Source organism: Borostomias antarcticus (assembly GCF_949987555.1).
Source record: "Borostomias antarcticus genome assembly, chromosome: 25".
In the NCBI taxonomy this organism is placed as follows: Eukaryota; Metazoa; Chordata; class Actinopteri; order Stomiiformes; family Stomiidae; genus Borostomias; species Borostomias antarcticus.
The window spans coordinates 8,371,173-8,387,558 of record NC_140258.1 but is presented as its reverse complement, the minus strand read 5'-3'; the positions used below and the strand labels follow the sequence as shown (position 1 = coordinate 8,387,558).

General features: G+C 45.3%; 3 protein-coding genes across 5 annotated transcripts in view; 2 read left to right on the top strand and 1 right to left on the bottom strand.

The window, feature by feature from the left end:
• Window positions 1-1,327, bottom strand: part of stk32c (serine/threonine kinase 32C) — a gene marked incomplete at both ends in the record, with an annotated part of 59,770 nt that extends 58,443 nt beyond the window's left edge. For both annotated transcript variants that reach the window (XM_084458557.1, XM_084458556.1), the window contains one exon: window positions 1,246-1,327. In XM_084458557.1, coding sequence (XP_084314683.1) covers window positions 1,246-1,327 — 82 coding nt within the window. The remainder of the gene's footprint in view (window positions 1-1,245) is intronic.
• A 1,512-nt stretch (window positions 1,328-2,839) lies between these two features.
• Window positions 2,840-7,745, top strand: LOC311325963 (leucine-rich repeat-containing protein 27-like; the record flags this gene model as incomplete). The annotated part of the gene is made up of 11 exons (XM_084458780.1): window positions 2,840-3,040; window positions 3,156-3,286; window positions 3,380-3,438; window positions 3,789-3,941; window positions 4,734-4,971; window positions 5,392-5,532; window positions 5,949-6,054; window positions 6,290-6,451; window positions 6,772-6,899; window positions 7,385-7,511; window positions 7,638-7,745. The coding sequence occupies 11 exons, from the start codon at window positions 2,840-2,842 to the stop codon at window positions 7,743-7,745; spliced, it is 1,554 nt and encodes a 517-aa protein (XP_084314906.1).
• Window positions 7,746-8,697: 952 nt separating this feature from the next.
• On the top strand, window positions 8,698-16,101 carry pwwp2b (PWWP domain containing 2B). Of its 2 annotated transcripts, none has more exons than XM_084458589.1 (3): window positions 8,698-8,927; window positions 11,524-13,251; window positions 14,270-16,101. In XM_084458589.1, exons 1-3 carry the CDS (start codon window positions 8,788-8,790, stop codon window positions 14,274-14,276), a joined length of 1,875 nt encoding a protein of 624 aa, XP_084314715.1. In that variant the 5' UTR covers window positions 8,698-8,787; the 3' UTR covers window positions 14,277-16,101. The 2 variants fall into 2 exon arrangements, with proteins under 2 accessions (XP_084314715.1, XP_084314716.1); XM_084458590.1 differs by having other exon boundaries at window positions 11,524-13,255.
• The last annotated feature ends 285 nt before the right edge of the window (window positions 16,102-16,386 follow it).

The following is a 16,386-nucleotide window of genomic DNA, read 5'->3' as shown; positions in this document are numbered from 1 at the left end:
GAAAGAATAAAAAATAAAAAATAAAAACTGTCCAGATCTCAAAAAGAAAATATGTTATAACAAACACAAAGCCTTTTATTAGGTCACACATAAAACAACTGCCGGGTGAATCCACTCATTAATTACAGAGAAATCAAGACACTCCAAATTAATGTTGTGGATAAAACTACAGCATCAAAATAGGTCACACTTGTAATTACAACTCACGCACGCACACACGCACAGACACACACACACACACACACACACACACACACACACACACACCATCCCCTCCCAATCATATGACCATAACTCTGCAGTGGACTGACCTCATTTACTTCAGTGTTTCCTTTGACTTGTAGGCTCATCTGTCATTTGAGGTAACTCTTTGGCAACATTGGAATTTTTAGCCCATTAAAGAGCAGTCATCATTCAATGCAACGCATATTTGGTACAGTTCCAAGGGGCTTATTCTCCACAAAGACAACCATCTGTGTAAATTAGCATTCATATCATTTCATGCATGCCACTCATCTTGCGTTAATTATTCAATTAACATAAACAAAAACAATCTAATGCTTATAGGCTACAGTAGGCCTATTTCAAAGAGGTGACTGCTCATCTATGAATTGAATGCACAAGGCAAAGATTTCAGGACAGGGAAATTGGATTGTATTAGTAATCTCTCATTCTCAATTTCCCATTTTAGTGGAATCGTTTCCACCTTATCTAAGACATAGTAGGCTAATACTAAAATAAAGATAACCTACACATTCGGGGGACTTGTAATTGGGTCACAACTTATAGGAACCAGATAATCAATCACATCTCTGAAATGCTGTGTCGTGTTTAGCCTTCATGACACCCGCATGAATAATGTTTTGTGTATGGCGGTGTTTAACAAGTAGCCTACTAAACTGGCATCATTGGCTCGTTCGCTGTCCATCGCTGTGAAGTTGGCCACCACCCCCCGACTTATGCTTTTTCCTCTAAGCACCAGAGTAATGACTGTCTGAGTTGCAAGTAATTTAATCTCTATTTGAGAGCAATACTCTTTTATTATTTTACGCACTGACATAGCCTAGTCTAAGATAATTAGGGTAGCCTAATCCTCATCACCATCATCATTTCCAAAATGATAACCAGACTGAACACTGGACACTGCAACTTCCTAGTCTGAATGCGAATCTGAATAGAGGAAATATAAGATAACATGTCAGCCCAGTGATTTCGGTACTCTGGCCAGACTAGGTCGCTACTTACCATCTTCCTTTTCATCGAAAACCGGTCTCTTTGAAGAACTATTCGAGCCCATCCTCTTCTTCCACTTGCCCCAGTGAAACATTGATGCGTGAGCTCAGATAGCATTCCTCGCCCCTTGGAAAACGAACTGATCTGTGTTGGACACGTTTCACTAATGCATCGCCCCCCTCCTCGGTTAGGCTACTGTTTGTCCAATATTTGTTCTCATTTCCGTACCGCGACTTTAGAGCCTCTCTAAATAGGGACAGACGAGTAGCCTAGAGGTGTCGGATCTACTGAACAAAAAAAATACCGTTCACTTGGTATCGGGCTGGCTACAGTAAGGTTAGCGGAGGACAGGCGACTGGTTCGTTGCTTTCTGTTGCTTCCTCAACTGACTTGTGTTCTACAGGACTAGGCGGTGTTGTTCTACAGGACTAGGCGGTGTTGTTCTACAGGACTAGGCGGTGTTGTTCTACAGGACTAGGCGGTGTTGTTCTACAGGACTAGGCGCTGTGTGACAGTTTGCCGCTGACTGTCGACGTACCCCCCTCTGGCATGGATCTCCTCTCGGGCATCCAGAAGCACGCTGGTGCAGGGAGCTCCAGTAGTCTGAAATGTAGACGGAGCTGCAGCACGGTGGTTGTGTGTGCACGCTCCCTCACTCAATTCAGTCTTTATTATGGATTTAATTATGAGATGGGTGGCGCCAGATCATTGAAAATGGTTAACACTTTATTTCCCTGAAACTATACGTCCATAACAAATAGGTAATAACAATGATTTGACATGTGTGTGCACCTTTAACTGACCATTAGGGGAAATGTATCACATGTTGTCAAATGTTCAAGTCAAGCTAACACATAGCCTAGCAGATCCACAATAAATCCGTGTCATAAGTACTCAGCAGGACTAAAGCTGGACCCAATAACACTGAACCAATGTGATGTAATAACAACAACAACAATAATAATAACAATAGTAATAATAATGATGATGATGATTATTGATATTATTATTGTTATTATTTTATTTTTATAATTATAATTATTATTGTTGTTGTTTATCTAAATTATATTGGTCAAGTGATTTCTTTCTTTTTTATGCATTTGTTTAATTATTATGTTGCTATTTGTCTGAAGCCATCAAAAACACTTTTCCAATCAGTTTCCCTTTTTTTAGTTTGAGAAAAGACGCGCACTGTTTGGATGTTGACGGGTGCCGTAGTTGATGTTGTTCTGGCCGGCTGTGGTTGTTATGGTTACAGGAGATCGTGTAGCATAAGCTAGGGTCGTTTTTAGGGCTTGGTCAATTATTATTCATGCCGTAATTAGTGCTTCTACGTGAGTCAATTTATTCTTCCAACTGCCACTAACAGCTGTATTTACTGTAGCTTAATGTAACCTGTCTAGTTAACTTTGAGAGTAGCGAGCTAAAGACTGTCAACTGGAATTACTTGAATTCTCACACCGTGTTTTGTTTTTATTTTTTGTTTTTTAAAGATCAGAGACGTGTGTGCGTGTCTGCGCCGTGTGTGGGTTGATAGGACTGACAATTTGCTTGTTTCTCTATAGGCATCAGTGAAACCGCTAAAACCCAAACGAAATAGTAAACCATGTCATCCTTGGAGGAGTTAATTCCTGATTTCCATCTAAGCCTTGGCTGTGATAATTTTGTCAAATCGCAGATCCCTCACCTCCCACCTGAGAATATTGATCATATGCAGATCACTGAATATGTGACTTCTGACTCACTAGACCTAAGCAGAAGAAAGTTAAAAGATGTGGATTGCATTTTGAAGAACCTTATGTTAAAGGTAAACAAACCACAACTCATTGATTGAATATTCTTTTAGTTGCTCAAACCACGTTTTGATGTGATCTAGATTATGGCTAATTGTCCTCTCTAACTGTACTGTCTCCTGTCTGAAGAATTTGTATCTTGAAGGTAATCAAATATCCAGTCTTCCGGATTCTCTGTTCACCAGTTTGTCAAACTTAGTGTGGTTAGACCTTAGAAATAACCAAATCAAATCCCTTCCTGCGGAAATTGGTCTTCACAGGTAGGCATAGGTCAAGACATAGACCTAAGGTCTCTGGTAATATAATATTACTGTTATTGTGACATGCTCTAATTTGTTTATTGGTTGATTCAGATGTCTGAAAACGTTGCTGTTGGAGGGGAATCCTATAACAAAGCTTCCACCAGAATTGGGTGAGTAGACCTGCTGCCACCTTGCCTGGCTTCTTTAGAGATAAACGGTTGTGATTGGCCCAACCAACATCTGGTTGTGTGGAAATCAGTAAGAATGGGTGGATGTCCAGACTGATCTGTGACGAGAAACAGAATGTGAACTCACGTGATCAGGCTGGAGACGCCAGGCTAGCTTCCACCCCCACCAGTTTGTGATTTCCGCTTGACCTTTACATCAGAAAAGCACTTTCAGCCCAACATATCTGCTGTGTCTTTGGGAGCATTTGGGGATTCATGTCCCTTGGAAATGGCTTATTTCCCCCAAGAGAACTCTTTCACAGGTGAAAACTCTATGTGTTTGCGCTCCTCAGGTAATGTGATTACTCTCAGGGCCCTGAGTCTGAGGTATTGTCCCATCACGTTTCCGCCTCAGGAGATTGTGCAGCAGGGGCTTCAGTCCATCCTCCAGTACCTACGGAGTGCCATGGCTGAGAGACCCGTGAGCATGCGGAATCCTCTTCCAGGTGAATGAAAAAGAGAACTGTCATCCGAACTTGAACAATGCAACACCGAGATGTGTGCTTGTGGATGTGTTTCTGTACCTTGGTGTGCATGCACGCGTGCCCTCTGAACACGTCCCAGCCATCTGTTCTTTTGCATAAGAAAGGAAGGCCACAAAAATAGCTCTCTGCCCTGGTTCCACTTCAGTGGTGTGACTTCTGTTCCCTTGGTGACGGCGCGTGCGGCAGGGCTGATTTTTTTGGGGGCGTGTGGCTCTTCTCGGTAATATTTTTAGCCAGATGAAAATGATCGATAAGCCGTGGGCCTCTAGCGGGTGCTTTCTGTCATCTAAAACTGTCTGTAGCTAATCATCTTGAGCAGCCCAACTCAGGAGGCAAACAGCTAAACCTGCACCTTGAAAAAGACGCATGCCTCGGTCTATCTATTTATCTCTTAATGTGTAGAATGTTATTAAAAAGAGGAGCAGTGCTTGTGAGAGGGAGGGGAATAACATCTTAATGGATAGCACATTGTCATCGTGGGACCAATATCAGCGCATTTAGATTATAACATATCAGATTTCATGAAGTTATTTTACCCTTCACAGCACATCCTCACTGTTAGGCTTATTGCATATGGCATCTGATAGTTAGAGTAGACATATGAAATTGTAACATAACCAACCATTTGCACCCCGTAGCTGAAATGAGCACCACTCCGCTTCTACAGCATGAGTGGGAAATGTAACTGCATAGGTCTATAATTGCTGTCACAGTCGCTTATGTGCGAAGCGCTTATTCATGTCTTGGTGCCAGACATGCTTCCCGTGGAGAAGCTGCAACTGGCCGAGCTGGTCATGTCCAGCCTGGACCTGTGTGAGGAGGTGGTGGATGAGGACGAGCTGCGGAGGTTCAGGGAGCTCAAACAGAAGATGATCCAGATGGAGCGGGCCGAGTTTGGCTACGGAACGGAAGCCCTCTCCCCGGCACGCCTGCCCAGGACGGCAGAGGTTGATAGAGTTCAGAAGACATACGCTCTGCCCATTGTGAAAAGGTGAGTGGACTGGACGCTTAGCGTTTTGGAAAAGTTTGTCCTTCGATGTGGCATGGGAGTGCATCTCACTTGCACATCTACATCTCTGTTATATCTACTTTCCTTTCCCCTGTACCACATCTACACAGATGAAATAGAGGTAATCCTACACCATCTTTTCTTAGTATTGTGTGTCATTGATCCATGTAGATGAATGGTCTTATGTGTTGGTCACTGATAAAACCTTACCCCTAGAGTCTCTAGTTGTGGAGAAGGGGTTGATATGCTCCTTCATTGAATCCCTGGATCATATCAAAACTTTTCTAATGGCCCTTACTGAGAAGGAGGCCTGGTGATAAAATCTTCCAGGCACCCTGCTGGGAGACTGTCCTTCTGGGAGCCATTAAAATAAAAACCATTTTCTTTCGATTTATTTGCCAGAAAAAAAGAGATTGCCAAAGGGAGCGCATTTCCAGAGCTTCCGCCATTTGACATGAATTACTGGAAGAGGTCAGAGGAAAGGAGGACGGCTACCATGAAAGAACTCAAAGAGAAACAAGCCATTTTAGAACAGAGAAGGAAGTAAGTATGGCCAGCTGGTTTCTCCAAAGACCAGTTGGTATAGTACAACACTTTACAGTGTATGACTGGTCTGTGGTTATTGAACCACAAAAAATGCTGAGACTAGTTAGTAAGCAACTATGTAATATTATACCTCAGGTAAGAGATAATTTTCCCTTACCTTGCAGTTTCAGAAAGCAGGGGTGTGTTGTATCAAATGAAGTGTTGATGAAGTGCCAGAAAGGGAGGGATCAATATATTGTGTCTGCAAAACCCATTGCCAATAAGGGGTATGTAAGAATATGTAGCGAGATCACTTAGCATGTACTACCCTAGTCCTACACTTAACAAGCTCAAACTGTGCTAGATCTGTGTTTCTGGGCTTCTTCATTCTATACAGTGCTCTCCTTGACCTCTGCCCTTTGTCTCCCACTTAGAGACCAGGAGTACCTTCGGGAGTGGCGTACTCATGCAAGGACCATGCAGGAGAGGAAGATCTTTGAGCACAAGCAGGAATGGAGTGAGAGACATAGGAGAGAAGAGGTAGGTTTGCTGGACATCGAACCCATTCTTTTGTCTAGGTCTCTTATTTCAATAAACCTGAGGTTCCCTTTTTAGCCAGAAGAGGGCAGCATAGTAGCAGCCTGGACAGAGGGGTCAAAGGCCTAAGAAAAGTTATTTCTACTCAAGTAATAAAGAACGTGTGTTGAGGCAGTAGCGGATGTACAGTAGTTAAAGAGGCTGACCTGAAGCGCCTTTTTTCATTGTGACTGAGCAGACTTCCAGAAAGACAGCGCTCAGCTGTGCAGACCCTCAGCCGAGGCTCTCACGCTCTGAGGCAGCTGCAGGCCTAGCTAGCGACAGCACCTTGTGTCTCCACTGTGCAGAGTCAGTCATCTTGCAGCAGTCAGACGGCCCCACAGAGGCCCTGCCACAGCTGGTAGGCCTGAACACAAACACACACACACATGCGCGCACGCACACACACACACACACACACACACACACACACACAGAACACTGGTTTGCACACACATGAAAGTTACTGTACACCCCCACACACACATACCAGACATTATCTCACCTCTTGAGTTCCAATGGATCCAGAGTATCCAGTATGTTCTAATCAAGGATATTAGAAAGACTAAAGACCAGTCAGTCCTCCTAAACCCACAACTTTGATGCATATTTGCAGTTTCTGCCACACATTTCCTAAAGTTTCCTGATGAAAGCCTCTCATGTCTATGACTGGCTCCACAGAAAGCCCCGTATGCAACAGATTCTCTGTGCAGTGTTCCTGACAGTGTTGGAGTCTCGACGCAAAGCACCCCCAAGAGGCTGCAGAGACAGAGGTCCTTTCTGTCCCAAAGGGAGGTTGAGGAAACCAGGTATGGGATGATATAGTCAACTGAAAGCTCAATCAGTTGAGAGGTGCTATACAACCATTAGTTATCAACAGAAGCTTCAGACTGTATCATTCAGGGGTGTCTAGAGACATCTAGTGGAATAGGGTGATACAGTCGTATTGGGGGGGAAATCCTTTGTTCCATTTGTGAATGTTATTGTTATTGTTCAATAGAATGCACACACTTGCACCAGTATGTACGTCCTCTACGAATACACAGTACCATGTTAAAAGTGGATATGAGAGGCATATGTAACAGTACAATGACGCACACTGTTAAAGAGTAAGCCCAAACATGATTGACACCTTGTCAGTGGGATTGATGTTCATTTAGATAGATAGATAGATAGATAGATAGATAGATAGATAGATAGATAGATACACAAACACACACACATACATATTTTAATGATCCCCCTAGGGGTAAATTTGGCGTGTAACCTTGACCTTTGACCCCTGTGACCCCAGAGCGGCCCGAGACCGGGAACTGGAGCAGCGAATCAGGAGCCATGTTCAGATGATGCAGGAGAGACGCAGGAGGCCGCGGGGGACGGCACAAGAGGAGATGGCAGTCGCCAGGCGCGACATGGAGGAGGTCTATTACATCACACAAGCAGTCAATCACTCAACCAGTCATTTACAGAGATACACAACAAAAGCCCTCAGGAATAATCATGTGATTTAGGTGTCTGGCTTGCTCATTCTTATAATTCTGTTACAGGCGGAGAAGTTGCAGGCGGAGCTTGCTATGAGAAAACAGGAGAAAGACCTTGAGTATCGATTCCTGGCATTTACTGGGGAGAATTTGCCAAGGTGCTCTGACAAGTGATGTTTTTGTGTGTCCTGCCATTTGATTTAATGCCGTATTGAATAGATGGTTACTACCTGTATAATGTGAAAAAAACATTGATTTTTCATAAAATTGCTTCACAAAGTTGCTGTTAACTCACAATTATATTTATTCATCACCATCGAATGTTACTTGACCACTGAGAACTGTTTCTTCATTCGCCCACTGCATGGTGCTGTAACCCTCTCTTTTGATTTAGCTCCTCTGTCATCTCTCCCCTTCTCTTTCTCTGCCCTGTCTCATCATCAGGCTCCCCTCGATTATCTATAAATGTGTTCAGCCTAGTGTTTACATGCAATGCTTTTATATTTCAAACAAACCCACTTCCAATGTGAAATGTTCAAAAAGATCTCAGATTTGGCTCCTAAAATGACTTCTGTGTCTTTACCAGTGTAGCAATTACAATTAAATATGTATAGTTTGCTTAAAGCAAATTAAAGATGAATAATATTTTATTTCCTGTATTCCTTTATGATAGGTCCACTGTAAAACTAGCCACCTGTGACAGTCAAGCTGGGTTATACAGCAAGAGAGAAATATGAAACACATACTGAATAATGAATATATGTGAAAATGGTGCTGTGAAAATGTGAAAATAAAATGTGAAATGGAAATTAAAAATAGAAATTAACTTTTAATTCAGAGTGTCTTGTTGGTGTGTGTATGTAATAGAACATATGGGGACAAGTAAATTGACTGGATAATAGCTTATGATAAGACAACCTTGTTTTCTTGGTGTTCAATTCACTCAACAGTCAATACACTGTATTCTAAGGTTCCAAATGGTATCATTTCAAGTCAGACCAGAGGGATAATCTCAAAAGATTTTGCTCCTCTCTGTGTGATGTCACCAGTGGCAGAAGTGTTGTAATTGACTCGGTGGGGGTGATGGCGTCATTTCGTGCCCGGCGTAGCCTCCCGTGCTCGGAAGCAGAAGGGAGGAGGATCTCAGGCCGACGCGATCGTGGCTCCCGCGGCCGCGATCGAGCACCGCCAAGCCGGACACCCCACCCAGGAAAACATGGAGGCTGAGGCCTTGCAGCTGCGGGCCGGCTCTCGGTTACCTGTCACTATCGATCAAATCATTAACGATACACTCGTGGTGACGCTCACCTATCTTGAAAGGAGCTACACGGGAATATTACTCGATTGCAGCAAGAAGTGAGTTATATCTCCTCGAATTGTGTATTACATGTGTACTTAAAAGTAATTAGCTAGCTCACTTGCTAACCATAGCTGGGTAATAGCGTGCTACCTAGCTAGCATCCAATATGGGCCTTTATACAAAAGACTTGAAGAGGTCTCGGCTAGCTAGCATTGAGCTAGTTGAGTTGAACCAGCCAACATTATTCACTCCATTTTAATTATGAATAGTTTTTATTGATCTGGCATCAGTACCGCGAGGGTCAAGTGAAGGTTAACATCCTGTTCAAATAATTTTCATAATTTAGTTAACCGGTAACCTGAAAGATTATGTCTAATGTGTGGTACATCCACATCTCATTGTTAGCCAGCTATTTGTAGCTAACTTAGCTAGCTAAATCCAGGCCTAGCTAGGTAGCCAGTTGAAAGCAGGCCTTGCTGTAAATCCTCTCTCTTTCCATTTATCAAAATGCCTCTACTGTTCTAATATAAATTATATAACCCATGCTTTTGATAATGGAACACATCATGACTTGATATGTGATGGTTAGCCTTTATCATCATCATTCCAATATAATGTAAAATAGTCTTAAGTCTACATATACATTTTCATACAACTACTAGTCACTGGCCTATCTAATTATAGAAGGCTATGATTGCTAGCTAAATGAATTAAATGAAATTCCACACTCTGACATTATGCAACTGTTATGTTGAATGAGCACACATAAAGAAAGGCTAAGAATCAGTTCAGAAGCCCAGAGTACCTTCTTTATACTAGACAAAGGCTGCTCTCTGTCAATCTAAACAAGAAACCTTAGCCCTCGCCTACACATTAGACTATAAGGGCTAACAATAAATAAAGGCATTAAATGGAATTATCAGTAGGCCTATATGGAGCATGTGTGAGGCCTATCTGACAAGTAAGTGTCACATCAGGACTACAGTCACATGTAGTGCCTTGTGTTGCACAAATCCAGTGCACCTTAAAAGCCACTGGGTTTATTTATAGATGTGGGAAGCATAAAAATTGATCTAGCTCTCCTCCACTCTTTCACATGCTTGAACTCAGAATAACCCCCCCCCCCCCCCCCCCAAATGAAAGGAACAGGCCCAGCTACCAGTTGCAAAACAGGCCATTCTATTCTTTCTGTCTAGGTCTAGCATTGTTAAAATATGAGTGCTTGTTCCTTTTAGTTCTTATAAAAGCATTTCCCTTCATTGTTTTCCTTCAGTTTCCATGTCATCGTCTATCATTCTGTCAGATCGCCTTATCTTGTGATAAGTGCACACTGTAAAATGGCCACAGCGTTTGAGTCACGCCTGGGCAAAAGCTAGATGTCCTTGTTTTCTGCCTGGGACGGGACTCTCTGTCCTCTCTCTCTCTCTCTCTCTCTCTCTCTCTCTCTATCACACACACACACACACGGGTTGTGCTGTGTCAATCACTTTGAAGGCTAATATTCTGTTGCCTAAGCAAACAGGGCCTTTAAAGGTCTCCTAAGCACAGGGTCTAGCTGAGCTTCTTATTGAAAGGTCCCTGCTGTCTGCAAATTGAGGCTCATGGGAAAACGCCTTTTGGGCTTCCAAAATATGCTTTAATTAATAATCTGGTAACACACACAAACACACACACACAGCAGACAGAGAATGTGAAAATAAACTGATTCTCCTGGCTGTCTGACTCTGAATCCCGAGTGATTCATGGGATTGTTTTTGTTCAGTCAGATGGAGGGGGGCTCCTGGGCATCCTGTAGTCTCTTTGTCTGCCGTCTCTGACTGAGAGCCGGAGTAGCACAGCCATGTTGCTGCTGCTGCCTGCCTTCAAGCCTGCCTGCCACCGTTCAAACGCTCCCTAGAGGCTGGGCTTGGACACATCTGCAAGTCCACACACAGTGAAAAGGAACATGTGAATTTATATTTCATGTTGGAGCAGTTTCTTGGCTGATGGCAGACATGCGGCTCAACAACCACCCGCTTGCTGTCTTTCTGCACTCCCTGCTAAGTCCTCTCGTATGATACTAAAACATTCAGGTGATGAGTAGCCTAGATAATACTATCAGGCACAGGGTGCATATTTTGACTGAACCACAAAATACAGTTGGCTTTTCCAGGAAAATATTTCAATTTTTTGACCAGGCTAAATGGAGTTTACTTACTTGAGAGTTCAACAGGTTTTGTTTTTTTTCCACATACTACATCAATGAGCAGTGAAATGTATTTTTCGCTAACTCCTAAGTGTGCTCAACTTAGTCTATAAGAAATTAGGACAAAGCTACACACAGCTTAGGGCCCAATACCTTTGGATCACATAGGCTAACTCGCTTGCGTCAGCTTTGGTGCAAACTAACTTGTTGAGCTAATCAACAAAGGCTGGTCTTGTGGGTTGATTATTATCATTCTGTCTTCAACACGATGGTTACAGACGTGAAGGCTTTCCTAACGACCTCAGCAAGTCAAGTACAGGCAGTGCGTTTGAGTAGTCTTAATGTTCTCAGGGAGAAATAGAATGGAAAAATTTGAAGAATTCCTGCTTCATCCGCAGCTGGAATGTTAACAGCTGGGTTTTATGTGTGGCATGCACTAATTTATTTTCTCATTTCTTTTCATTTAGAACTGGACTGTTCTGTCTACCAGATTTCACAATCAAGCCGATGGAATACCCTTTACTGAAACCTGCTTGTGAAATCCCTTACGTCCCGAGTGAGGACCCCATTACGAAACCTCTGAGCCAGGCTCCACACAGACCAAAGGATGAAAACACACTCCCTGAGAGCGACCCCCCGAGTGACCCTTGCCCTGTCCCCGTGCCCACCCCTGTGCCCGCCGGGCAGGCTCCATACCCTCCTTATTTTGACGGAGCCCCCTTCCCCCAGCCCATTTGGGTGCGTCACAGCTATGGCCAGTGGGTACCTCAGCCCCCGCCGCGACCAATCAAGAGGAAGAAGAGGCGGACCCGCGAGCCTGGACACATGACCATGAGCACCATCCGGCTCCGCCCCCGGCAGGTGCTGTGCGAAAAGTGTAAGAACACGCTGAACAGTGATGAGGACAGCAAAGATGGCCTGAGCGCCACCAAGGCGTCCAGGAAAGAGAACGCGCCGCAGAGCGACGACGACGACACTAAGGACCCACCCGCCAAGGAGGCAAGGAAAGACGACGCGGACGTGGCGAAGGACGCCAAGAGGCGGGAGAATGGCCCGGGCTACGACGGCAAGCGCCTTAAGAAGGACAAGCGTGAGGAGGACATGATCCCGCACAGTCCCGTCATCAAGATCTCATACAGCACTCCGCAGGGCAAAGGCAAGGTGATCAAGATCCCTTCACGGGTCCACGGCTCGGTCAAGCCTTTCTGTCCTAAGCAGCTGATGCACAACGGCCTGGAGGAGAACGGCAAGGCCCTGTCCGAGCCCACCAGGGAACAGAGGCACATCCTGAACGCCACCCGGTCGGGTCTGACCGTCTCCATTCCAAAACTAAAGCTCACCAGACCCTTCACCACCGTGGGCCCAGACCTGGCGTCCCCCAAGGTCCGCCTGCGGACGCCGGAGGTCGGGGAGGAAGGCCTGCCGGTGTACGAGGCCGAGCTGGTCGGCGGGGGGGTAGCGGCGGCGCGGAGTAAAAGCCCCCAGGCGCAGGAGCCCCGTCTGCCCCACCCCGAGGAGTCCGGGGAGAAGAACTCCCTGGAGCTGTGGTCCGGCAGCTCCGTGGAGGAGGCCGGCCGGGTCCACAGCGACCTCACCCTCCTCATCAACTTCCGCAAGCGCAAGGCCGACTCCTCCAGCCTGTCAGTGTGCAGCAGCGACAGCCTGGACGAGTCCAAGTCCTTCAGCTCGGACGGCACCTCCCCGGAGCTGTGCGACCTGGCCCCCGGCGAGGACATCTCTGTGTCTTCCTCCTGCTCCTCCTCCTCCTCCTCCTCCGCCCCTTCCTCGGCCCGCGAGGGCGGCAAGACGGTGCCTCCGCTCACCGTGCGCCTGCACACGCGCAGCATGACCAAGTGTGTGACCGAGGAGGGGCACGCGGTGGCGGTGGGCGACATCGTGTGGGGGAAGATCCACGGCTTCCCCTGGTGGCCGGCCAGGGTCCTCAGCATCAGCGGCAGCCACAGGGAGGGCACGGCCGGCTGCGAGGCCCAGTGGCCCGAGGCGAAGGTGGCCTGGTTCGGCTCGCCCACCACCTCCCAGCTGTCCGTGGCCAAGCTGTCGCCCTTCAGGGAGTTCTTCAGGTCGCGCTTCAACCGCAAGAAGAAAGGGATGTACCGGCGAGCCATCCTGGACGCTGCCAAGGCCGTGGGCCACATGAGCCCGGAGATCACCTCCCTGCTGTCCCACTGCGAAACGTAGGTGAGTCCACCACACCACACTCGTCAGGCTATAGGCTACAGCCTTCATAAGGACTTGGGTAGTAGCCTTAATGGATGGGATGGATTGTCAGTATACTGTAAAAGGGCCATACTATTTGATTTAGGAAGTAGTAAATTGGACTGAATTTTAGACTGAGGGAGGCTAATTTGCCTTTTAAAGTGGCTAGGAGATTGAGATCAAACTAATTTGAATGTCTCACCCGAGTTCTACAAACAACAGAGCCAAATAACCAGTAGCTCAATCATTTTACCTTGACATTAACCTCACATTTAGCTTAAAGTGGCTAGGAGATTGAGATCAAACTAATTTGAATGTCTCACCCGAGTTCTACAAACAACAGAGCCAAATAACCAGTAGCTCAATCATTTTACCTTGACATTAACCTCACATTTAGCCTATGTGTTCTAGGGTTAACGGAACATTCTACCATATGGCTCGTGCTAATTACCTGTGGGCTGTGCCAAGCACAAGCTTTGGGGCCTTGTTTTGCTTGTGTTGGCTTGATATGTAGCCAAGCACCAGGCCCTCCACACACATGCCGGGGTTAAATATTGTCTCATTGATACGAGGCAGACATGCAGCTCCCACGCTTTCTGTTTATTCTGCTGAACGTCCAGCCATGGGGAGTTGGGCTACACCTAGTCTAGGCAAGATTTAGTGCAGACGGTAAGGATTTGAGAATAGCCTATATTTGGTGTTCTTTCCAGAGCTTATGCCAGAGAACCTAGGCTACATTTGGTTACATCGAGACTCACAGCTGAAATTAATTTCCACTCAAGGTGTAGCTTCTCAAAGCTGAGATATCGGTCACTGAATTTAGAATTTTCTATACTTTAAGGAACTAGTAAGACGGCATCTATGACCCAGGCTAAGTTCTAGGCCAACAGTCTGAATGTCCTTTCTGGGTAAACATCGCTACCCTTATTTGCTCAATGTCATTAGTTTCTGTTCTCTCTCTCACCCTCTCTCTCCTTCTTTCTTCTCTCCCGGTAGGGGCTGAGGGCTGAAGAACATGTCAGAAGTTTCCCTGAACTCTCAGAATCTTTCGCCCAGCCCCGGGAGAGCCTACGTGTAGTTGCCACGGTCACTATTTATACAGCGCTTTTTTTTCCACAAGGCTGGAGGAAATGGCAGCCGAGGTGAAGTGTTGGACTGGATAAGGGAGCAAGAAGAAATCCAGTTTCAGGCATCTCATGGACTATATGAATTATTCCTCCTTTTTTATTTTTTAGATTTGACCATATTTCAATAGAGATGAATAGCAACACTACAAAACCTGAATGTATTTATTATCCCTTAACAATTAATTATCTGTTATGCTTCAAGTCCACCTTTCTACAATCCTGCAAGATCTCTACACTGCTGTCAGGAAGGGTCCTTCCGACCGATTGGTATCGACACTGTCCAACTTGCCCAATCAGAGGACTCAGCGTTGTTCAGTCCCAGTGCCATCTTCAATGAAATCTCCTCCGCGTTAGCGAACAGACATGGAATGGATCCACTGATGAAAAGTCTTATTCTAGAAAACACTTTTACTTTCCAGATCTGACAATGTGAAAGTGCTCCATCCAGAGATAGTACTATCCCAATACTGCTCTAGTACTATCCCAATACTGTTCTAGCTCTTCTATCATCAAGTGTTCCATCCTTGTAGCCTTCGGGCGTCACTAGTCGAATATGTTGATGTATTTATTAATGACCTCTGTCCTCTCTGACACGTAATTTCCTCTCTTCCATTTCATTTCTGACTTAGTTAGAAGACTGTAGAAGTCTAATATGGGTTTGTGAAAGATAGCCCCTCCCTTCCCTCTCCCTATATGTTCATTTCTACTCACGATAATTATTTAATGTGTCATGTTAAGAAAAAGCACTTTATCTGTACCTTGGTGGCCTGCTGTAAGCTCACTTGTCCGAATACTAACTGGAGATACAGCACTGATGGGCAGCGGGAGAGTTCGTATATGTCTAGTGGTTGACTATCCATGGCCTTTGGAGATTCGTTTATTTTTTATTTTTCCCTTTATTTGGGACAGTGGAGGACTTTTCAAGGGTGGTTGTGTGCATGGTATTCTCATATTGACCTGGGTGTGTCTTTGTACATTCTCTCAACCTAACCCCCCCCACACACACACACACTACAGTCCCTGTAAAATGAAATGGACAAAAAGTTGCAGAAATCCCCCTATGCATCCTGTCTAAATTAAAGCTTTATAGTGACTCAGTAATGCTGTAAGAATACTGTGAATTCAACTGCTGATTGTGCAGAGGATGAGGTGGGGCTGGGAGGGGGGGGGGGGCGCTGCTTTGTGAGTTCACTACCACGGCTACGGGTTGCAGATTGCAGTTATTGAACTAGAGAGAGAAAGCGAGTGCAGGATAGACTTTTAGTGACCTTGGGTTGATAGCAGCACTGCTGGGAAAAAGGGGGGTAGGGACTGCAGTGGAAGAACCACAAGTAGCCTAGCCCATCTCTATAGCTCACTGCTGAGTGCACACGTACTCAAGTCTGTGGTGCCATTCTCTACCCCTCCCCCTGAAGTGTGTACTTCTTTGCACCCTCTCACGGATTTAAAAGCGTCAGATCGGTGGAAACACAGGCAATGTCCTCCATAATGCTTCCACCAATCCAATGCTTTTATGTCCATGAAATCAACCGTAAAGCCTCTCCTGTCTGTGCTCATTTAAGTCCCCTTATTTGTGGTTTACGCTTCCGGAGCAGTGGGATAGGAGAGTGCTCCCCCCTTTTTATGTTGCTAGGTTATGATCGAGAGGGAAACGGTCATCAGGAAATTCCCATGGTTGAGCAACATGGCCGTCGGTTGTTGTTGTCCACGTTGGTCAATGTTATTGGCTGTTTTTTTTTTTTGTTTTGATGTTTTTTTTTTTACATGTTCTGTACATAAAATAAAATATACAAGCAATATTTGTTCAGCTGTCTGCCTGTTTGTCCGATTGTGTTACTCAACTGTGTGTTTTTCCCCAAGCCCCCCTCGCTGTGATTTACCGTGTCTCTGACTGGGTGTAGCTCAGCTATACCTACTGTACTTTCAACTCAATCACATGATAGCTGTCCTCTCGTTGTTAGCACGCTCGGGTTTCGTAATGTCGTG